This window comes from Oncorhynchus gorbuscha, linkage group LG18 (genome assembly GCF_021184085.1).
Source record: "Oncorhynchus gorbuscha isolate QuinsamMale2020 ecotype Even-year linkage group LG18, OgorEven_v1.0, whole genome shotgun sequence".
Taxonomy (NCBI): Eukaryota; Metazoa; Chordata; class Actinopteri; order Salmoniformes; family Salmonidae; genus Oncorhynchus; species Oncorhynchus gorbuscha.
This window is the reverse complement of record NC_060190.1, coordinates 45,872,378-45,897,365: the sequence shown is the minus strand read 5'-3', so window position 1 is coordinate 45,897,365 and position 24,988 is coordinate 45,872,378. Positions and strand designations below refer to the sequence as shown.

Here is a 24,988-nt window from a genome sequence, read left to right as displayed (position 1 = left end):
AACACATTTTTGGAAAAGGCCATGTCAACATGTACTGCACATTCCAGTTGCAGTTGTTACCACACTGCTGGTGCCAGTCTTGTGATTTGGTGAGCTCTAGGACCCTGGGAAGACCTGACTTCTGAGGGGACAGTGGAGTGTGTGTCTGTCTGAAAAAAAATCACACAGCTTACAATGTGTGACAGTCACTGCCATACACAGTGATAGAGTGAAAGGAGGAGGGTTGAGAGAGATAAAGGGCATCCTCTCACATCTATCAGGGACTTAGACACTATCCTGAGGGGAGTGAAGTGATCAACAGCTTCTACACACCATCTCTTGCACTAGTGTCCCTCTGTTACCACAGCCTGGTTTGGACCAGGGATATTCCCTCTGGAGTACACCTATAATAGACACTGAACTTCAAAACCTCTGGACAACCCACTCTGGCTACCTCTACCTGGAACCCTTACCAGTGTGGAACGTGTGCTGCTCATCCAGTGGAAATACCCACTGTAACTGGTCTACTAGGACTTTTTCAGGTCTACTCATCTGAGGTTTCCTCACTAAAACAACCCTTGGGATATCCAGAACGTACGACTCAAAAAAATCTTATTTCTTCGAATTGGACTGGACATATCTAATATTATGGGTAGGTTATGAGACTTATTTGATCATTTTACACATTTTCATTCATTTTCCCATCTCCATAACATACAGTGCATCCGCTACCGGATGCATAGCTAACAGGTGTACATTCTGTTAGATGCACTGTGCACTTTTACATACATTGTAATCACTTGAGAGTTTCATCACATTGTCATTGACGAGTTGAGAGTTGAGGGAACAAACTATTTTAAGTTATTGTTTTTTGGGGGAATGGGTTTTCTGCTTCAGGTCCATGCATACTGCAGTTATGTGTTTCAAAGTGAAGGTCATGTAAATGTCCAATGTATGTCTTATATGTGTATGTGCTCTTAAGAACTTACTTCTCATCTTTTCAGTAAAATATAATTATCCTGAAGGGAAATATAACAAATGTTTCTTCTATTCCATCTATTATCACTCATAATATACAGCCTTACCAAAAGTGTGCATATGCATCCGTATTTAGCTACATTTCTAGTCAAATACATTTACATTTACATTTAAGTCATTTAGCAGACGCTCTTATCCAGAGCGACTTACAAATTGGTGCATTCACCTTATGACATACAGTGGAACAGCCACTTTACAATAGTGCATCTAAATATTTTAAGGGGGGGGGGGTGAGAAGGATTACTTTATCCTATCCTAGGTATTAAAGAGGTGGGGTTTCTATTAAAGAGGTGGGGTTTCAGGTGTCTCCGGAAGGTGGTGATTGACTCCGCTGTCCTGGCGTCGTGAGGGAGTTTGTTCCACCATTGGGGAGCCAGAGCAGCGAACAGTTTTGACTGGGCTGAGCGGGAACTGTACTTCCTCAGTGGTAGGGAGGCGAGCAGGCCAGAGGTGGATGAACGCAGTGCCCTTATTTGGGTGTAGGGCCTGATCAGAGCCTGGAGGTACTGAGGTGCCGTTCCCCTCACAGCTCCGTAGGCAAGCACCATGGTCTTGTAGCGGATGCGAGCTTCAACTGGAAGCCAGTGGAGAGAGCGGAGGAGCGGGGTGACGTGAGAGAACTTGGGAAGGTTGAACACTAGACGGGCTGCGGCGTTCTGGATGAGTTGTAGGGGTTTAATGGCACAGGCAGGGAGCCCAGCCAACAGCGAGTTGCAGTAATCCAGACGGGAGATGACAAGTGCCTGGATTAGGACCTGCGTCGCTTCCTGTGTGAGGCAGGGTCGTACTCTGCGGATGTTGTAGAGCATGAACCTACAGGAACGGGCCACCGCCTTGATGTTAGTTGAGAACGACAGGGTGTTGTCCAGGATCACGCCAAGGTTCTTAGCGCTCTGGGAGGAGGACACAATGGAGTTGTCAACCGTGATGGCGAGATCATGGAACGGGCAGTCCTTCCCCGGGAGGAAGAGCAGCTCCGTCTTGCCGAAGTTCAAATATCCATGTACAAAATATACAAAATGTATTCACATTGAAGCAGATTTAACTGACTTCATCTCAGTGTGTTTCCCAGTTGACAGTAGCTGTGCAGTGACATATCGAGCTGACATGGCAGGGAGGAGATGGAACCAGAGGGATAGTGAGGGGGACATCGGAGGGACAAGCATGGGTGACTCACGTCTCTCAAAAAAAAGTGCTTGTCTGTAAGAGCCATTGAACACAGGTCACTGGCCCTTCAGTGTAAAACATACTGGCGCCGAAGGGTAGGGCTGCCGTCTTATCAGCTCTCAACCAATCATGCTATTTTGTTTGTGTTTTTGCATTGTTCATAACTTGTTTTGTACATAATGTTGCTGCTACTGTCTCTTATGACCAGAAAAGAGCTCCTGGACATCAGAACGGGGATTATTCACCTCAAATTGGACAAGGAGTTCTTCTTCAATGAGTCGGGATATACTGCAGACACCCGACCAGGACCAGATCCCCGTGCTTCACTGCAGAAGGAAACGGAGAGTTTGAGGCAAAAGATCGGGGTGCCCTCGAGGATCAGGCACTGAGTGGCTAATCTGCGCTTGCCTTCCATTCTGCTAGCTAACATTCAATCATTGGAAAATAAATGGGACGAACTGAAAGCACGTATATCTTACCAATGGGACATTAAAAACGGTAATATGTTACACAGAGTCGTGGCTGAAAGACGACATTAAGAACATACAGCTGGAACAGAACAGACACTCTATCGTCAAGACAGAACAGCAGCCTCTGGTAAGGCATGGGGCGGAGGCCTATGCATTTATGTAAACAACAGCTGGTGCATGATATCTAAAGAAGTCTCAAAGTTTTGCTCGCCTGAGGTAGAGTATCTCATGATAAGCTGTAGACCACACTATCTACCTAAAGAGTTTTCATCTGTATTTTTGTAGCGGTTTACATACCACCACAGAGTGAGGATGGCACTAAAATGTCACAAAATGAGCTGTATTCCGCCATAAGCAAACAGGAAAACCCTCATCCAGATGCGGTGCTCCTAATGGCTGGTGACTTTAATGCAGGGAAACATAAATCAGTTTTACCGAATTTCTATCAGCATGTAAAATGTGCAACCAGAGGGAAAGAATTCTAAACTTCCTTTACAAGCAAACATTACTGAACTACAGGTCTGTTTTGCTAGCACAGACTGGAATGTGTACCGGGATTCTTCCAATGGCATTGAGGAGTACACCACATCAGTCACTGGCTTTATCAATTAATGCATTGAGGACGTCATCCCCACATTGACTGTACGTACATACCCGAACCAGAAGCCATCGATTTCAGGCAACATTTGCACTGAGCTAAAGGTTAGAGCTGCTGCTTTCAAGGAGCGGAACTCTAACCTGTAAGCTTATAAGAAATCCCGCTATGCCCTCCAACAAACCATCAAACAGGCAAAGCGTCAATACAGGACCAAGATCGAATCGTACTACACCAGCTTCGACGCTCGTCAGATGTGGCAGGGCTTGCAAACTATTACAGTCTACAAAGGGAAGCACAGCCGAGGGCTGTCCAGTGACACGAGCCTACCAGACGAGCTAAATAACTTCTATGCTCACTTTGAGGCAAGTAACACTGAAACATGCATGAGATCATCAGCTGTTCTGGATGACTGTGTGATCACGCTCTCCACAGCCGATGTGAGTAAGACCTTTTAACAGGTCAACATCCACAAGGCCGCAGGGCCAGACGAATTACCAGGACGTGTACTGCGAGCATGCACTGACAAACTAGCAAGTGTCTTCACTGAGTCTGTAATACCAACATGTTTCAAGCAGACCACCATAGTCCCTATGCCCAAGAACACTAAGATAACCTGCCTAAATGACTATCAACCCGTAGCACTCACGTCTGTAGCCGTGCTTTGAAAGGCTGGTCATGGCTCACATTAACATCATTATCCCTAGACCCACTCCAATTTGCATACTGCACCTACAAATCTATAGATGATGCAATCTCTATTACACTCCACACTGCCCTTTCCCACCTGGACAAAATGAACACGTATGTGAGAATGCTATTCATTGACTACAGCTCTGCATTCAACACCAAAGTGCCCTCAATGCTCATCAATAAGCTAAGGACCCTAGGACTAAACTCCTCCCTCTGCAACTGAATCCTGGACTTCCTGACGGGCTACCCCCAGGTGGTGAGGGTAGGTAACAACACATACACCACGCTGATCCTCAACACGAGGGCCCCTCAGGGGTGTGTGCTCAGTCCCCTCCTGTACTCCCTGTTCACTCATGACTGCATGGCCAGGCACAACTCCAACACCATCATTAAGTTCGCTGATGACACAACAGTAGTAGGCCTGATCACCGACAATGATGAGATAGCCTATAGGGAGGAGGTCAGAGACCTGACTGTGTGGTTCAAGGACAACAACCTCTCAACATGATCAAGACAAAGGATATGATTGTGGACTACAGGAAAAGGAGGACCGAGCAAGCCCCCATTTTTATCAACGGGGCTGTAGTGGAGAAGGTTGAGAGCTTCAAGTTCCTTGGCGTCCACATCACCAACAAACTAACATTGTCCAAGCACACCAACACAGTCATGAAGAGTGCACGGCATAACGTATTCCCCCTCAGGAGACTGAAAAGATTTGGCATGGGTCCTCAGATCCTCAAAAGGTTTTACAGTTGCACCATCGAGAGCATCCTGACGGGTTGCATCACTGACTGGTATGGCATCTGCGCCGACCGCAAGGCACTACAGAGGGTAGTGTGTACGATCCAGTACCCCCCAGCAGCTACTCTCTGTTATTATCTATGCATAGACACTTTAATAACTCTACCTGCATGTACATAATTACCTCAATTCCATCGACACCGTTGCTCCCGCACATTGACACATTGACTCTGTACCCCCTGTATATAGCCCCTGTATATAGACCCTGTATATAGCGCCTGTATATAGCCCCTGTATATAGACCCTGTATATAGACCCTGTATATAGCCCCTGTATATAGCCCCTGTATATAGCCCCTGTATATAGACCCTGTATATAGCGCCTGTATATAGACCCTGTATATAGACCCTGTATATAGACCCTGTATATAGCCCTGTATATAGCCCCTGTATATAGACCCTGTATATAGACCCTGTATATAGACCCTGTATATAGACCCTGTATATAGACCCTGTATATAGCCCTGTATATAGACCCTGTATATAGACCCTGTATATAGCCCCTGTATATAGTCCTTGTATATAGACCCTGTATATAGCCCTGTATATAGACCTGTATATAGACCCTGTATATAGCCCTGTATATATACCCTGTATATAGACCCTGTATATAGCCCTGTATATATACCCTGTATATAGACCCTGTATATAGCCCTGTATATATACCCTGTATATAGCCCCTGTATATAGCCCCTGTATATAGACCCTGTATATAGCCCTGTATATAGCCCCTGTATATAGACCCTGTATATAGACCCTGTATATAGACCCTGTATATAGACCCTGTATATAGCCCCTGTATATAGCCCCTGTATATAGACCCTGTATATAGCCCCTGTATATAGCCCCTGTATATAGCCCTGTATATAGACCCTGTATATAGACCCTGTATATAGCCCTGTATATAGACCCTGTATATAGACCCTGTATATAGACCCTGTATATAGACCCTGTATATAGCCCTGTATATAGACCCTGTATATAGCCCTGTATATAGCCCTGTATATAGCCCTGTATATAGACCCTGTATATAGACCCTGTATATAGACCTGTATATATACCCTGTATATAGACCCTGTATATAGCCCTGTATATATACCCTGTATATAGACCCTGTATATAGCCCTGTATATATACCCTGTATATAGACCCTGTATATAGCCCTGTATATATACCCTGTATATAGACCCTGTATATAGACCCTGTATATAGCCCTGTATATAGTCCCTGTATATAGCCCTGTATATAGCCCTGTATATAGACCCTGTATATAGCCCTGTATATAGCCCTGTATATAGCCCTGTATATAGACCCTGTATATAGACCCTGTATATAGCCCTGTATATATACCCTGTATATAGACCCTGTATATAGCCCTGTATATATACCCTGTATATAGACCCTGTATATAGCCCTGTATATATACCCTGTATATAGACCCTGTATATAGACCCTGTATATAGCCCTGTATATAGTCCCTGTATATAGCCCTGTATATAGCCCTGTATATAGACCCTGTATATAGCCCTGTATATAGCCCTGTATATAGACCCTGTATATAGCCCATGTATATAGACCCTGTATATAGCCCCTGTATATAGTCCCTGTATATAGACCCTGTATATAGCCCTGTATATAGCCCTGTATATAGACCCTGTATATAGCCCTGTATATATACCCTGTATATAGTCCCTGTATATAGACCCTGTATATAGACCCTGTATATAGACCCTGTATATAGACCCTGTATATAGCCCTGTATATAGACCCTGTATATAGCCCTGTATATAGCCCTGTATATAGACCCTGTATATAGCCCATGTATATAGACCCTGTATATAGCCCCTGTATTTAGCCCCTGTATATAGTCCTTGTATATAGACCCTGTATATAGCCCCTGTATATAGACCCTGTATATAGACCCTGTATATAGCCCCTGTATATAGACCCTGTATATAGCCCTGTATATATACCCTGTATATAGACCCTGTATATAGCCCCTGTATATATACCCTGTATATAGACCCTGTATATAGCCCTGTATATATAACCTGTATATAGCCCTGTATATAGACCCTGTATATAGACCCTGTATATAGCCCTGTATATATACCCTGTATATAGACCCTGTATATAGCCCTGTATATATAACCTGTATATAGCCCCTGTATATAGCCCCTGTATATAGACCCTGTATATAGCCCTGTATATAGCCCCTGTATATAGACCCTGTATATAGACCCTGTATATAGCCCCTGTATATAGACCCTGTATATAGCCCCTGTATATAGCCCCTGTATATAGACCCTGTATATAGACCCTGTATATAGCCCCTGTATATAGACCCTGTATATAGCCCCTGTATATAGCCCCTGTATATAGACCCTGTATATAGCCCCTGCATATAGACCCTGTATATAGCCCCTGTATATAGACCCTGTATATATAACCTGTATATAGCCCCTGTATATAGACCCTGTATATAGACCCTGTATATAGCCCCTGTATATAGACCCTGTATATAGCCCTGTATATATACCCTGTATATAGCCCCTGTATATAGCCCTGTATATAGACCCTGTATATAGACCCTGTATATAGCCCCTGTATATAGCCCCTGTATATAGCCGCGCTATTGTTATTTACTGCTGCTCTTTAATGATTTGTTTTTCTAATCTCTGACCTTTTTTCGGTTTTTCTTTAAACTGCATGGTTGGTTAAGGACTTGTAAGTAAGCATTTCACTGTAAGGTCTGTTGTATTTGGCGCATGTGACAAATACAATTTGTTTTGATTTGATTTATTTTCTTAAAGGTGCCACACAGGATTTTTTTTTTTTGCATTGTAATTTTATAAAATGTCCATAATATATCTGCAGTAATAGTGGAATGATAATGTTTCACAATATTTCTTACCCACCAGTGTTGTGATTGACTATGATATTTACATATTGATTTCTCCTGCCAGGATGGCATTTGTTGTCAAAATGGGAAAGCTGCTCTGTCATTTCCTGGTTGCCTCAATTTGAGATTATGTGAGAATACAAGCACTTTATAGTGTAGGGAGTCATTGTACCATCTAAATCGCTGTGAAATATATTTTCAACAACAAAAATATAATGTATTTTCAGCTGTTTGAAGTTGGTGGTTCAAAAGCGAAAGTAAAAGACTCAAGCGTGTCTCCGCCATGTTACTGGGAAATGGGACGAGGGAGAAATTCTGAGAAGTGTTTCACTCTTTCTCCTGTCTAAAGTAAACACACCCTTCTGAGAGGAAAAAACAACGACTTTAGTAAGTCAAAAGGCAAGGATAGATTTCCTATGTGAGTGGAAGGTTGATGCTGGTCAGTGTTTGGATCGAAAGGAGAACAACATCACAATCACTCAATTGGCCTGGTGCCCCACACCGTATCTAATGTGCCCATTACTATGATCTATGTTGTGTTCCCCAAATCCATGCTATACAAACACACCATGTAGCAAGGAGTAAGGATTATATGTTTCAGACAAACTGTTGTAAGTGCATTATCTGAATCAACTTGTACATCTGTTTTTCTTATCAAAACAGTAAAAATGCATGTATTCTCAGTTCTTAATGGTTTTACATCCATGTGATCTGGTAGTTTGGCTTGTCCAATAACCTCCAAGCAGTGAACTAGAGGGGCTTCAGGCCAGGGCAGGGATCCCCTTACAACTATAATGCTCTAGAAATGTAATCATATCCAACATTTTACAAATTAATTTGCTTTGTTTTCTTTTTGGCTAAACGTTGTTATTATATTCTATTATATCAGACTGATGTGTTTGGACAAGTTTTTCTAGTCAAAGTGAACTTATATAATTGAGAAAGAAAATCAATAAATGTAGACTTGAGAGATGACTCAGGTAAATTTATTGGTGAGTGTTGTGACATGCTGTTGGACATGAACAAAGGTAGCGAGCAACTGGAACCCTCAGGCTTACCAAAAGTCTTTGTTTTCCCTCTCTTATCTTCAGTACACACACATACTGTAGTGTAGTGTAGGATTGGCCTGGATGGGAGATAGTTGCTTTGACATAAACGCAGCTATTCTTACTTTTATCCTAAATGTTAGTCTCAGCCCTGTTAAAGTACACAAAAATACACACTTGTATTGATCATAGTGATTCAGGAGTTGCATTAAAACAGGGTTATATACCCCACCAACATTAGACAACTATACAAAAAGCCCTAAAATTGCATAAATAAGTCAATCAAATCAATGATGAGAGAATAGTCAGATTAACTGATAATGGACAAAGAGGTTGTGAACCAGGAGGTTGTGGATTCAAATCCCAAGTGAGGACATGTTGAATAATATTTACTGTATAAATGAACATGCGCAATGTAATCATGTATGTCACAGTGTGTCAAACACGTAGGTTGAAAACACTATGTTAAAAGCATTGTTTGTGTGTGTCCCTAACCTTGCCAACAAACAAAGAGCTGTGAATGGATCAGTGCTTCACCAATCAGAGTGTTGATTGGCTCAGCCACAGTAACAAGGTGTGATGTGTAATGATGAAATGTATTTTCGGGGGAGAATGTTTCTTTGGGACCGTCAGGCGACATCCTGATGCCTGATACACAGGAAGGTTCTTGCAACATTCCCATGAAACGTGTCTAGAATATTAACATATCATATTCTGAGAATAGGGCAACCATGTTCTGTATATGTTTGGTGACATTTCAAGATCATATCATTTTTGTAACTGTGTTTTTGTCTGTCTAACAGGACATATCCTAAAAAGAGGAGAAAGTAAATATTGCAATGGGGCCTGCTTCTGTAATGATGACTAGTCTTCTGTGAACTATGGAGAAGTCTGGTCCGATGCTGGCTTCTACTCCCAATCGCACAGGGGCCAACCTCACAACCAGCCTATGGGGACCCAACCCCACAGTTCCTGCAGAGGTGGGGGTGGTCACCGGCTCCCAGTCTCAGATCAAGGATCTGATTGGGCTGTTTGCAATGGTGACCCTTAACCTCATCGCCCTATTGGCTAACACTGGAGTCATGGTGGCCATAGCCCGCGCCCCCCACCTGAAGAGGTTTGCCTTTGTGTGCCACCTGTGTGCAGTGGACCTGCTGTGTGCCATCCTCCTCATGCCTCTGGGCATCATCTCTAACTCGCCCTTCTTCGGCACTGTGGTGTTCACCGTGCTGGAGTGCCAGGTATACATCTTCCTCAACGTGTTCCTCATCTGTGCCTCCATCCTCACCATCACCGCCATCAGTGTGGAGCGTTACTACTACATCGTCCATCCTATGCGCTACGAGGTGAAGATGAGCATCAACCTGGCCATTGGCGTCATGCTCTTCATCTGGGTAAAGTCCATCCTGCTGGCCCTGGTCACCCTGTTTGGCTGGCCTGCCTACGGGGCCCACAGCTCCATCGCTGCCAACCACTGCTCCCTCCACTGGAGCCACAGTCGGCTGAGGAAGGTGTTCGCTGTGCTCTTCAGCGTGATGTGTTTCCTGCTACCCGCCGTGGTCATCTTCGCAGTCTACTGTAACGTGTACAAGGTTGCACGCTCGGCCGCCCTGCAGCACACACCCACACCTACCACATGGGCCTCGTCCAACCCGGCCAAACGTCCCAACCGTTCTGACTCCATCAACAGCCAGACAACCATCATCACAACCACCCGCAGCCTGCCCCAGAGACTATCCCCTGAGATGGCCTTCAGTGGAGGTAAGGCTGCCCTCACCCTGGTGATCATTGTGGGTCAGTTCCTGCTCTGCTGGCTGCCTTACTTCTCCTTCCACTTGCACCTGTCCTTCAGCTCATCCCTGCAGAGCCCCGGAGATGTGGAGGAGGCTGTTACCTGGCTGGCCTACTCCTCCTTCGCTGTCAACCCTTTCTTCTATGGCCTGCTCAACAGGCAAATCAGGGAGGAGCTGGTCAAGTTCCGGCGCTGCTGCTCCTCCAGGCCGGTGGAGCTGGGTACCTCCAGCCACGAGGGCTCCCTGCAGGAGAACTTCCTCCAGTTCATTCAGAGGTCCAGCAACAAGGCCGAAACTCGCTCCAGCGGCGCCAACTCCAGCCCCAGGAACACTCTGGACCAGGGGGTCAGGATCCCTGGACAGATACCAGAGGCGCATGGCTAAACACAATGGACAACACACTTCAATATGGACTATTAATATTGACAGCCCTCTATTCCCGTAGCACCCAGAGTTTGTGACCTGACCAAGACAAACTCTGGGGCCTAGTTAACGTCAACATGGCCCTGTGGTTTTTCTGATCCGGTTAAATGCTCAGAAAAAATACTATACTTCATGTATGCCTCTGAGTAGGGGCTTATTATTTATTGGTATAGTGGGATATATTCAGGTAATGTCTCCAACACAAGATCATAGTGTTGTTGTTTTAATGTGAAATATAAAATTATTGTTACAGAATTTCATTAACATTACCCTTTACTGTTGTTTCATTACAAAACTTTATATAAAAATGTATGATTATTTGATGATTAGTTTGTATGAATTATATGTTGTGAAATAACATTTATTTGAGTTTACAGATGTTTTCAATGAACAGTGAGGAATGCTGTAGGAATACCGATATTTTAACCTTTTACAGCGGCCATGTAAAGGTTCTTATTAACGTTCTATCGATAACACATTATTGAAATAAAGTGACACGCATCAGCACAATAGTAACAAAATCAATTCATCTTTTCTAATAATTCTATCCATCCTACAGTGAAAAACAATGTGTCATGTGTAAGTATATACAGTTGAAGTCGGAAGTTTACATACACTTAGGTTGGAGTCATTAAAACTCCTTTTCAACCACTCCACAAATTTCTTGTTTAACAAACTATAGCTTTGGCAAGTCGGTTAGGACATCTACTTTGTGCAGGACACAAGTAATTTTTCCAACAATTGTTTACAGACAGATTATTTCACTTCATTTAAGATGCACTGTCTCACAATTCCAGTGGGTCAGAAGTTTACAAACACAATGTTGACTGTGCCTTTAAACAGCTTGGAAAATTCCAGAAAATGATATTATGGCTTTAGAAGCTTCTGTTAGGCTAATTGAAATAATGTGAGTCAATTGGTGGTGTACCTGTGTATGTATTTCAAGGCCTACCTTCAAACTCAGTGCCTCTTTGCTTGACATCATGGGAAAATCTAAAGAAATCAAGACCTCAGGAAAAACAATTGTAGACCTCCACAAGTCTGGTTCATCCTCAGGAGCCATTTCCAAATGCCTGAAGGTACCACGTTCATCTGCACAAACAATAATAGTACGCAAGTATAAACATCATGGGACCACGCAGCTGTCATACCGCTCAGGAAGGAGACGCCTTATGTCTCCTAGAGATAAATGTACTTTGGTGCGAAAAGTACAAATTAATCCCAGAACAAAAGCAAAGGACCTTGTGAAGATGCTGGAGGAAACAGGTACAAAAGTATCTATATCCACGGAAAAACGAGTCCTATATCGGCATAACCTGAAAGGCCGCTCAGCAAGGAAGAAGCCACTGCTCAAAAACCACCATAAAAAAGCCAGACTACGGTTTGCAACTGCACATGGTGACAAAGAGCGTACTTTTTGGAAAAATATCCTCTGATCTGATGAAACAAATAGAACTGTTAGGCCATAATGACCATCGTTATGTTTGGAGGAAATAGTGGGAGGCTTGCAAGCCAAAGAACCTCATCCCAACCGTCAAGCACGGGGGTGGCAGCATCATGTTGTTGAGGTGCTTTGCTGCAGGAGGGCCTGGTGTCCTTTACAAAATAGATGGCATCATGAGATGGCATCAATGGCCCCAAGCATACTTCCAAAGTTATGGCAAAATGGCTTAAGGACAACAAAGTCAAGTTATTGGAGTGGCCATCACAAAACCCTGAACTCAATCCTATAGAAAAGTTGTGGGCAGAACTGAAAAAGCGTGTGCGAACAAGGAGGCCTACAAACCTGACTCAGTTACTCCAGCTCTGTCAGGAGGAATGGGCCAAAATTCTCCCAACTTATTGTGGGAAGCTTGTGGAAGGCTACCAGAAACGGTTGACCCAAGTTAAACAATTTAAAGGCAATGCTACCAAATACTAATAGAGTGTATGTAAACTTCTGACCCACTGGAAATGTGATGAAAGAAATAAAAACTGAAATAAATCATTCTCTATACTATTGTTCTGACATTTCACATTCTTATAATAAAGTGGTGATCCTAACTGACCTAAGACAGACTTTTTATGCACAATTGTTACTAGGATTAAATGTCAGGAATTGTGAAAAACTGAATTTCAATGTATTTGTCTAAGGTGTATGTAAACTTCCGACTTCAACTGTGTATATCAATGCAAGAGATTAGAGGCAAAACTAGTATACAACGTCAAAACAGCAACATGGAGATCAAAATGGAAGCATACACCATTAATCAAAAAGGGATACTGATATAGCCTTAATTGTTGTGGCTCAATATGATAACAGTCAGTGAAAGTGCAGGGCGCCAAATTCAAACAACAGAAATCTCATAATTAAAATTCCTCAAACATACAAGTATTTTACACAATTTTAAAGATAAACTTGTTGTTAATTCCACCACAGTGTCCGATTTCAAAAAGGCTTTACGGTGAAACCACACCAAACGATTATGTTACGTCAGTACCTAGTCACAGAAAAACACAGTCATTTTTCCAGCCAAAGAGAGGAGTCACAAAAAGCAGAAATAGAGATAAAATTAATCACTAACCTTTGATGATCTTCATCAGATGACACTCATAGGACTTCATGTTACACAATACATGTATGTTTTGTTCGATAAAGTTCATATTTATATCCAAAAATCTCAGTTTACATTGGCACGTTTACGTTCAGTAATGTTTTGCTTCCAAAACATGCGGTGATTTTGCAGAGCCACATCAATTTACAGAAATACTCATCATAAATGTTGATGAAAATACAAGTGTTATGCATGGAACTTTAGATAAACTTCTCCTTAATGCAACTGCTGTTTCAGATTTTTTTAAAACTTTACAGAAAAAGCACACCATGCAATTATCTGAGTACGGCGCTCTGACACAAAACAAGCCATACAGATATCCGCCATATTGTGGAGTCAGTAAAAGTCAGAAATAGCGTTATAAATATTCACTTACCTTTGATGATCTTCATCAGAATGCACTCCCAGGAATCCTAGATCCACAATAAATGTTTGTTTTGTTCGATAAAGTCCATCATTTATGTCCAAATACCTCCTTTTTGTTCGCGCCTTCAAATCCAAATTCATTACGTGCAGGTCAAACAAAAAGTCAAAATATTCCATTACAGTTTGCATAAACATGTCAAACGATGTATAGCATCAATCTTTAGGATGTTTTTAACATAAATCTTCAATAATGTTTCAAACGGAGGATTCCTTTGTCTTTAGAAAGGAAAAGGAACACAGCTACCTCTCACGGGAGCGCGTGTGATCAGCTCATGCCATACACATGATTGAAAGAGCTCTCATTCCCTCCTCCTTCACGGTAGATGCCTAAAACAAGGTTCTAAAAATTGTTGAAATCTAGTGGAAGCCTTAGGAAGTGCAATATGACCCCATAGACACTGTATATTCAATAGGCAATGAGTTGAAAAACTACAAACCTCATATTTCCCACTTCCTGGTTAGATTTATTCTAAGGTTTTTGCCTGCCATATGAGTTCTGTTATACTCACAGACATCATTCAAACCGTTTTGGAAACTTCAAAGTGGGTTGTATCCACATCTACTAATAATATGCATATATTAGCTTCTGGGCCTGAGTAGCAGGCAGTTTACTCTGGGCACCTTATTCATCCAAGCTACTCAATACTGTCCCCCATCCGTAACTTATCACCATGGAAATGCAGTCAGGCAGGGCCACATAGCAAGAAGGTCCTCTGCTGCAGTGCTGATGCTTGGCTTCAGATCCAGATTGTGAGAGCAGAGGGAGAGAGAGAGGAGCATGCTCTTCATATAGGGAGGAATTCAGAACCGAGTTAGGTGTGAGTAAATGGAACTTAATTCCCTTTTATGCACTTTTCTCTTTACACATACAGTATTCTGACCTTGAACTTAAGCATGAGGAAAAGGTTGTGCCAGCCACCTATTTGTTTTGGTTGGAGATCACAGAAATGGAAGTGTGGCAGAGGTGTGTTTACGGATATGCATATTCTGACTTTGACTTCATTCCCTAATAATTCAACCACTTTTAAGGACGAGGAAACCATCAATAAGGTCGAAGAGCCTGTCGGTTCCAAGTGGAAAAACATCTGCTTAATTTTTTTTGCAATTGTAAATATAAATGAAAATAGTTTTAGATCTATTTTACATCATGATCATTGGAGACAAATGTGAAACCAGTCATATTTCATCAAACTGAAAGCATATCAACATAACAGACATGTATGCCCTTTTGCCATAGTGAAGTATGAAATCCTGTGCCTTTATGCAGAATTTAAATTGTATGTCCTAACTTGCAGAGATGAGATTTGGAGACTCAAACTATAGGCTTCTGTTAAAAAAGTACAATTTGAATTGTGTTAAATTTTAGCCACTTTCGGAAGCCACCGTCAGTAATGCCCACATACATTTATAACTGTCAATTTAGTTGTTAATTTCCTTCAATTTTGCATAATTCCATTACATTATTAGTGTACCTTTCTTTCCTCGGTCACGTTCTCGTGGTTGGTCTCCCGAGGATCACTATCAATAGGGGATCATATTAGGCTAACATATTAAAAGTTGTGCAATAATTTGAATCATCATGGAACGTGGTGACTGTTGTTGTCAAGAGTACTGGGCGTTGTCATCACAGTTCAATGATTAGTGAGTATTAAGGTAGATTTGACAATTGTTCAACCCCTGCTTTATATTTTTCTCACCTTCCAATATTTAATGGATTAAACAATTAAATATAGCAACTTGTAACTGTATTTTTGATTCATCAATTTATTTTGTGTGTAAAGTCTCTCTTACCTGTTTTTTTAACCCTAAATAATCTACAAGATCAGAGTATTTTTAAATCTACCAATTGGTGTTGAAAAAGACGAATATGCATTTATTTAGATGGCTTTATTTAATTGATCCCTAATATTATGAACCCGTTCTCTCGATTTAATCTAATGAGTCTGTCGAGAAAATTTTAATTAAAGGTACACGTATTTAAAGGGAATGTTTAAAATAAATGTACTGAAAACCCTGTTGAATGAAAACTCCACGAGATATTCTGTTGCCCAGCAAGTAGGAGGGTTTTCAGCAGTTGAATTAAACGTATTCAGTGCGCGCAATGGAACCACACCTGCAAAGCCTGTTCCTAAGTATGAATCAGCTCCACAGCCTAAAGCTACAGACAGACAGACAGACAGACAGAGCCTTATTACCATCCAAATAGAGTGGAAAAACAGGCAAGGATAAGACTCAGAAGGCGATTTAACCTATAACTGAAGATGTGGACCACTATAGTGACAGTTCCAGTGAGAGAGAAATAGTGAATGTCCAATGGAAAATCATTACTGAGTGATATTAACGGTCTGGGAGTGATGACACTGTGTCATTTTATGACGGCTTCCTATCTGGATTGGGGCTATCACAAACAAGGGAAGACTCAGGGCAGTTTGTTCCCAAATAATGAAAAACAGCATGTTGTCTGGCATCGCCATGGAACAGGAGAATGTGCTTATTATCATGTAACATGGGTTGTATGAATGACCAGTCGATGTATTAGGAAGAACAGGGCGGTAGATCATCAAACACACCCACAAAAGTATTTTCACTAGGCTAACATATGTACAGTTGAAGTTGGAAATTCACATACACTTAGGTTAGAGTCATTAAAACTAATTTTCAACTACTCCACAAATTTCTTCTTAACAAACTATAGCTTTGGCAAGTAATTTAGGACATCTACTTTTTGCATGACACAAGTAATGTTTCCAACAATTGTTTGCAGACAGATTATTTCACTTATAATTCACTGTATCCCAATTCCAGTGGGTCTGAAGTTTACAAACACGAAGTTGACTGTGCCTCTAAATAGCTCGAAAAATTCCAGAAAACAATGTCATGCCTTTAGAAACTTTTGATAGGCTAATTGACAATACGAGTCAATTGGAGGTGTACCTGTGGATGTATTTCAAGGCCTACCTTCAAACTCAGTGCCTCTTTGCTAGACATCATTGGAAAATCAAAAGAAATCAGCCAGATCTCCACAAGTTTGGTTCATCCTTGGGAGCAATTTCAAAGCGCCTGAAGGTACCATGTTCTCTGTACAAACAATAATAGTACGCAAGTATAAACACCATGGGACCACGCAGCTGTCATACCGCTCAGGAAGGAGACGCCTTTTGTCTCCTAGAGATAAAAGTACTTTGGTGCAAAGTACAAATCAATCCCAGAACAAAAGCAAAGGACCTTGTGAAGATGCTGGAAGAAACAGGTACAAAAGTATCTATATCCACAGAAAAATTAGTCCTATATCGAGATAACCTAAAAGGTTGCTCAGCAAGGAAGAAGCCACAGCTCCAAAACCGCCATAAAAAAAGCCAGACTACGGTTTGCAACTGCACATATGGGGACAAAGATCATAATTTTTGGAGAAATGTCCTCTGGTCTGATGAAACAAAAATAGAACTGTTAGGCCATAATGACCATCGTTATGTTCGGAGGAAAAAGGGGGAGGCTTGCATGCTGAAGAACACCATCCAAACGTGAAGCACGGGGGTGGCAGCATCATGTTGTGGGGTGCAGGAGGGACTGAGGCAGGAAAAGTATGTGGATATATTGAAGCAACATCTCAGGAAGTTAAAGCTTGGTCGCAAATGGGTCTTCCAAATGGACAATGACCCCAAGCATACTTCCAAAGTTGTGGCAAAATGGCTTAAGGCAAAGTCAAGGTATTGAAGTGGAAATCACTAAGCCCTGACCTCAATCCTATAGACAATTTGTGGGCAGAACTGAAAAAGCTTGTGCGAGCAAGGAGGCCTACAAACCAGACTCAGTTACACCAGCTCTGCCAGGAGGAATGGGCCAAAATTCACCCAACTTATTGCGGGAAGTTTGTAGAAGGCTACCCGAAACGTTTGACCCAAGTTCAACAATTGAAAGGCAATGCTGCCAAATACTAATTGTGTGTTTGTAAAGCTGAAATAAATCATTCTCTCTACTATTATTCTGACATTTCACAATCTTAAAATAAAGTGGTGATCCTAACTGACCTATTGACAGGGAATTTTTACTAGGATTAAATGTCAGGAATTGTGAACATCTGAGTTATCTGAGTATTCGGCTAGCACGGAAACCAAACCGGCTGCGCGCATGCCCCATCGTGCATACATTTATGGACACCAAACGCGATCACGACACGCAGATTAAAATATCAAAACAAACTCTGAACCAATTACATTAATTTGGGGACAAATTAATGTCCCCAAATTAAAGTTCACTATAAAATACTACAGTACTTACTATATGTAGTAAACTGTAGTATACTGTATAAGACTATACTACACACTGTAGTATCCCTCGATCAAGTGTAGTGCATACTATAGAATATTGTCGTATAGTGTAGAATACTATAGTAAATATCCAAAACACAACACTTTTTTTACTATAATAAATACGACAGTATTTAATTTGCATATATCCTGCCCATTCCCCTCCCCCATATCCAAATTTGTGAGAAACCTACATGCCATGTAAAGACCATATTGTTTTCCATACAAGTTATAGAAAAGAGCAGAAGTGCTGAACTATCTGTTTAGAAAACAGTACTACCTACGTACAAGTTATGGAAAATGTGCTCTTTCCTTATTTCTCCAAGGAGAAAGTCTCCACTTCTAGGTCAAAGATAATACAATAAAAACACAATAGTAAATACTACAGTAATGTCTGCAAAAACATTACAGTCTGCAAAAACACTACATTAATTACTATAGTATATATTACAGTTTTCTTTTACTACAGTATTTATACTATAGTTAACTGTAAATACAACACTATACTACGGTAAAGTCTGTGGTAAAAACACTACAGTGAATGCTATAGTATTTATACCATAGTATACTATAGTATTTTTTCATGTGGGTTTCTATCAGGTCCAAGGGTATTAATCCATAACCCCATGGAGGGGTCACAGGGAGGAGGGGGTTTGACCTCAGAGTGGTTCTGTTAGAGTTGATCGCTAGCCAATCAGGCCTGAGTCGGGAGGCGGCATGTAGAAAACAACTGTCAACAGGTCATTAGACGTAGAATCACAGACTGATGCATGGACAGACGGACGTGCACACACACAAACACACACACCTCATTCTTTTGATGCACACTTCTATGTGTCTGTTGATATAATTATGGCCAAACAGTGGGTGGAAGGAGGGGAATAGTGTCCATGAACGAATCAGAGCGTGGAAATGATTTGCTCTGTCTGGTTTGCTACATCTATTGGGTGCAATCACTGAGGGGATCAGGGACAAGGGGGAAATCACACAGGCACGCAAGGACACACACACACACACACACACACACACACACACACACACACACACACACACACACACACACACACACACACACACACACACACACACACACACACACACACACACACACACACACACACACACACACACACACACACACACACACACACACACACACACAGACTATCTGCTAATGGGTCCAAAGGTCGGAGAAAACAGATTTCCTCTTAAAGCTCCCTGGGAATCCAGAGCTGGTAGGGGGAAATGTGCTCAGAGAGAATTCAGACAGTTGTCTATTTAGACCTGTAGCCACCTGGTGGTACTTACCCACAGCCCCTCTCTTTGACGATCTACAGTACATAGATAATATGAAGTATTGTCTGGCAAAGGTGTGGGCCACAAAGGGCTGCCTGCTTGGTTAATATTAATTCAATGTTTCTATCATGCTAAACACATGATTTGATTATATAGTATGACAGATAAACCAAGCCACAACAGATTGAGTTAGGCTACATCATTTTTCTCTGCCGCAGAGAGAAATAGCAGGCACTGAAAGAAAAGCCTCTGCCTGTGCTACTCACCCACCAAGCTGCCTGGTGCACTCCATCACCATGGTTTCACCAGACATCAGTCATCACATCCAGTCTCAATACCCTCCTCCAGGATGGCTGCTGTAAAACCGATCCACCCATCAATACCAGGGGGAGAAACTCCATTCAGTACACTAAATCATCAAGTCAAAGCTTGTTTGATGATTATTGTTGTCTGTATATTTAGCTGCTCTTTGAGCTGTCTTTACAGTAACTAGCAATTGGTAGTCATACAGTTAAACAAATATTGATGTGCATAAATTATAATTCACCTGTCAGCTTGCATTTTTGGCAATCATGTTTCATAGGCCTCTAAATAGAAAAGACGGAGTACAAAGTCTTGGCCAACAGAGAGCGCTATGGAGCCATACAACAGCTCTATCACAAGGCTCTGAACAGGTAGCTTGCTGGCGCTCCATGTCTAGCTGCAGACCAGACTGATGGACAAACTGCGTCAGCTCTGTCTCCTGTGCTGTTCAACCAGGTGATGCAGATTACATCCCTGGCATGACATCTGCCACTGACAGCACAATAACAGCACATCCATATGAAACCTGCTGGGTGTGGATCTATTGGGTGTCGATCTATTGAACCAATTAATTTACTGATTTGTTTATGCCCTTAAGACATCATTGTCTCACTATGTATTTTGTATTTTGTAATGATTTACAGGTCAAAGCAGCATTGTGATCAGCGCAGTGCTGTTAATGGACTCACTCATATCAACATGTAGGCCTCAGATAGTTTTGGTATATCATTCGCAAATTTTACAATGTGGTGAACAGTTCCTTGTTTAGGAAAGTTATCACACAGGTCAAATTAGCTGTAGAATGTCATAAGTTATGGGCCTGTGAAAGCCAATTTGGGCATTCCACACTGAGGGAGTATGCACTGATGCAGTCACCCATCCACTATGTCCCACCGAGGTGCCAGTGACTGGGCTGCTGAGGCGAGAGGAGTGGGATTGGTCTCTGGTGGTCGACCCCCTTTCATCCGCTCTCCCAGCCCAGTGAGGGTGCATGCCACTGAGGCACACACACCATGACCACGGGGCGTACACCAGCTGAGACCAGGCTAGACCTGGAGGACATAGAGGAGCAGGGGATCCCTCCAGGCAGACACACTGCAGAGGGACTACTGGAGGAAGTAGTGGAGGTAGAGGCAGAGGAACCAGCTCAGGAGGAGGACTCCACCCACAGTGACATTAGGTCTCTGGTCAAGAACAGGGACCCAAGGGGAGTCAACAAGTATCTAAAGGTAACTGACACACACAGCAGCACAGCCCGGTAAACAGTGAGGTACAGTGCCTTGCAAAAGTATTCATCCCCTTTGGCATTTTTTCCTATTTTGTTGCATTAAAACTTGTAATTTAAATGGATTTTTATCTAGATTACATGTAATGGACATACACAAAATAGTCCAAATTGGTGAAGTGAAAAGAAGAAAAAAATACTTGGTTCAAAAGAGTAAAAAAGTAAATAAATGGAAAAGTGGGATGTGCATATGTATTCACCCCCTTTGCTATGAAGCCCCTAAATAAGATCTGGTGCAACCAATTACCTTCAGAAGTCACATAATTAGTTAAATACAGTCCACCTGTATGCAATCTAAGTGTCACATGATCTCAGTATATATACAGCTGTTCTGAAAGGCCCCAGAGTCTGCAACACCACTAAGCAAGGGGCACCACCAAGCTAGCGGCACCATGACGGCCAAGGAGCTCGCTAAACAGGTCAGGGACAAAGTTGTGGAGAAGTACAGATCAGGGTTGGGTTATAAAAAATATCTGAAACTTTGAACATCCCCCGGAGCACCATTTACTCCATTATAATTTTTTGGAAAGAATATGGCACCACTACAAACCTGCCAAGAGAGGGCCGCCCACCAAAACTCATGGACCAGGCAAGAAGGGCATCAATCAGAGAGGCAACAAAGAGACAAATGATAACCCTGAACGAGCTGAAAAGCTCCACAGCAGAGATTAGAGTATCTGTCCATAAGACCACTTTAAGCCACACACTCCACAGAGCTGGCCTTTATGAAAGTGGCCAGAAAAAAAGCCATTGCTTTAAGAAGAAAATAAGCAAACACATTTGGTATTTGCCAAAAGGCACGTGGGAGACTCCCCAAACATATGGAAGAAGGTACTCTGGTCAGATGAGACAAAAATGTTGCTTTTTGTCCATCAAGGAAAACGCTATGTCTGGCGCAAACCCAACATCTCACATCACCCCGAGAATACCATTCACACAGTGAAGCATGGTGGTGGCAGCATCAATCATGCTGTGGGGATGTTTTTCACCGTTGGGGACTGGGAAAACTGGTCGGAATAGAAGGATTGATGGATGGCGCTGAATACAGGAAGATTATTGAGGGAAACCTGTTTCAGTCTCCCAGAGATTTGAGACTGGGACGGAGGTTCACCTTCCAGCAGTACAATGACGCTAAGCATACTGCTAAAGCAACACTAGAGTGGTTTAAGGGGAAACATTTAAATGTCTTGGAATGGCCAAAGCTCAGACCTCAATCCAATTGAGAATCTGTGGTATGACTTAAAGATTGCTGTACACCAGCGGAACTCATCCAAATTGAAGGAGCTGGAGCAGTTTTGCCTTGAAGAATGGGCAAAGATCCCAGTAGCTAGATGTGCCAAGCTTATAGAGACATACCCCAAGTGACGTGCAGCTGTAATTGCTGCAAAAGGTGGCTCTACAAAGTATTGACTTTGGGACGGTTATGCACGCTCAAGTTTTCTGTTTGTTTTGTCTGATTTCTTGTTTGTTTTACAATTAAAAATACTTTTAATCCTCAAAGTGTTAGACATGTAATGGAAATCAAATGATACAAACCCCTCAAAAAATCTATTTTCATTACAGGTTGTAAGGCAACAAAATAGGAAAAATGCCAAGGGGGTGAATACTTTCGCAAGCCAATGTAAAGTGGAGGTTTAGACAGATTGTACTCTATGGGAGATAAAAGCACTACATGTGTTTGCACATACTCCACATACAGTACCACACATCCTCTGTCTGTTGACTCCAGATAACGGAAGGGGAGGTTTAAACACAGGGACGAAGTACGAGAGACACTATGGAAACAATCACATAATGATGTTCTGACATACTCTGGAAATGTTATAGTTGAGATAGGAACTAGTTTGGAATGATTTTGCTGTGTACACCATGAGCCGTTAATGGTCAACTTGTTATGTCATGTCTGTATAATGTATACATTGTTCAGTGGTATGGATTAACTGCCTAGGATTTTATTGAGATGAGCACTCGTTTATCTTAATTCCCATATCTTTAATGGTACACTGGACATACATCTGGAGGCAATAGGAAGGGAGATCTGCCATCCAACGAAGTGGAATCTGATGTTGGAAAGCAGTGTGTTGAGCGATGCTGACCTTGTGTGGCCACAGTTAGAACAGTGCCTTGTATGTCATCTCGAAGATCAGTACTCCTTTCCCACTTCAAGGCTCTATTCAATCTGTATTGCTGAAGTGTTACAGATTGTGCGATAGCAATGTAAAGGTCATTGCCGATTGAGCTGACATATGCAGCGTTTACTGTGAATGCCGTCTCTGCTAAAATGGGAACGTTGACTTTAAATTTGAATCACACAGTAATGCTGAACTTCAGTGATACAGATTGAATAGAGCCTTAAGTCTCATTGTAATGTGGTTACTTCAGTAAGTGCTACAATGGTTCTATGGTTCCCCGGCATCCAAGTTCTGAATGTTATTGGTGAGAAAATACAGTTTTTATGGAGAACCTCCTTTTTCTGACCATACCTATACATAGACCTTCACTAAAGCCCCATGAGAGAGCTTCCACCAGGCCGTGCCCAGACTGACTGTAGACTCTGTGTCTCCTGAGGTGACCTTTGAGGACGTGATAGCAGAGCCCCCCTCGGTGCGGAGCTTCGATAAGGTGTGGCTGTGGAGCCACGCCCTATTTGAGGTGTCCCGTCTCTGGTGCTACCGGCTGATCTCCCTCCTCCTGGCCGTGCCCGTCTCTCTGGTAGCAGGGATCCTCTTCGCTGTCTTCAGCTGCCTACATATCTGGTGGGTCCTCTCACCTTTGAACTCCTTTGACGTGATCTACTCAATGTTTTCAGTTAGTGCTTGATGGAGTTGAACGATGTGCTTGGGGTTTCAATGCATGGTGTATAGTATAAGGGCTCTATTCAATCCGTATTGTGGATGTTCAGCTTTACAGCGAGATTTAAATTTGAAGGGCAATGTTGCCACTTTAGCAGAGACTGCATTCACGGTCGGCTCAATCGGAAATTACCTTTACATTTCTATCGTGGAATCTGTAACGATTCAGCTTTACAGATTGAATATAGCCCTAAATTATCTTAAAGTGACATTGACCTAGCCTGTTTATGCTCACTCTTTGTCTGTTTGTCTGTTTCCAGGCTGATCATGCCCTTTATTCAGCTCTTCCTGATCAACATGCACTGGGTTCAGACTGTGTGGGGCAGTGTATTGGACATCGCCATCGCTCCCTTCTTTAAGAGTATGGGGAAGTGCTGCAGTAGCATCAATGTCCGACTGGCCAGGGACTGATGTTGGGCTCTGCCACCTTCTATGGGAGTGTGGGGGGAGTGTGGATGGAGTGGGCTGGGTTGGGTTGATGCACACTACATATGAACTGTTTGTTTGCAATCATGTCTCAATCTCTAAGAAAAATAATGTTGCTGCCTTCTACTCTGCAAAGAACACATTTAAAAAAGTAGAACTTGCAATTGTTTAGTAAATATGTGAAATGAAGTTACGTGAATTAGACAGTATCTAAAAAATTATGTAATTTATGTGTTTTCTATTTTGCTTAGTACATTCAGGACTGTTATTGGTAATGTACTATCGTACTCAATTTAATCTCTAAACCACAACTTGAAAGAAAGTTGTTAGCAATTTAGATTAAACATAATGCAGCACAGACACGTGCACGCGCACACACACGTACATGCACACACCCACACACACACACAAATTCCACATGCTGGTGTAAAGGAAAGATTTCTCCTGACAGAACAGATTATGTGGCCAGTGATGCATGTTTTTCCCCAGTAAAATAGGGGTATGGAATTACATTTCCTCCATTGACTGGCCAATTATTTTTCTGTCTCAGGAAAATAATGGTTCAGGCTCTAAAAATGAATGCTATTTCTTTG

The 24,988-nt window shown here is 42.2% G+C and overlaps 2 protein-coding genes across 2 annotated transcripts; both read left to right on the top strand.

Moving 5' to 3' along the window:
* Positions 1-214: 214 nt before the first annotated feature.
* Positions 215-11,416, top strand: gpr61l (G protein-coupled receptor 61-like). Its single transcript, XM_046312904.1, has 2 exons — positions 215-631; positions 9,494-11,416. The coding sequence occupies exon 2, from the start codon at positions 9,572-9,574 to the stop codon at positions 10,865-10,867; it is 1,296 nt and encodes a 431-aa protein (XP_046168860.1). The 5' UTR covers positions 215-631; positions 9,494-9,571; the 3' UTR covers positions 10,868-11,416.
* Positions 11,417-20,845: 9,429 nt separating this feature from the next.
* LOC124004163 (caveolin-2-like) lies at positions 20,846-24,380 on the top strand. The gene is made up of 3 exons (XM_046312940.1): positions 20,846-21,061; positions 23,686-23,873; positions 24,230-24,380. Exons 1-3 carry the CDS (start codon positions 20,846-20,848, stop codon positions 24,378-24,380), a joined length of 555 nt encoding a protein of 184 aa, XP_046168896.1.
* Positions 24,381-24,988: the final 608 nt, after the last annotated feature.

Bases quoted from the DNA above. Each gene is read 5' to 3' on its own strand.
- gpr61l (XM_046312904.1), top strand. From the start codon at position 9,572: ATGGAGAAGTCTGGTCCGATGCTGGCTTCTACTCCCAATCGCACAGGG.
- LOC124004163 (XM_046312940.1), top strand. From the start codon at position 20,846: ATGACCACGGGGCGTACACCAGCTGAGACCAGGCTAGACCTGGAGGAC. The intron at 21,062-23,685 runs GTAACTGACACA...GTGTCTCCTGAG, and splicing joins GAGTCAACAAGTATCTAAAG to GTGACCTTTGAGGACGTGAT. The intron at 23,874-24,229 runs GTGGGTCCTCTC...GTCTGTTTCCAG, and splicing joins TTCAGCTGCCTACATATCTG to GCTGATCATGCCCTTTATTC.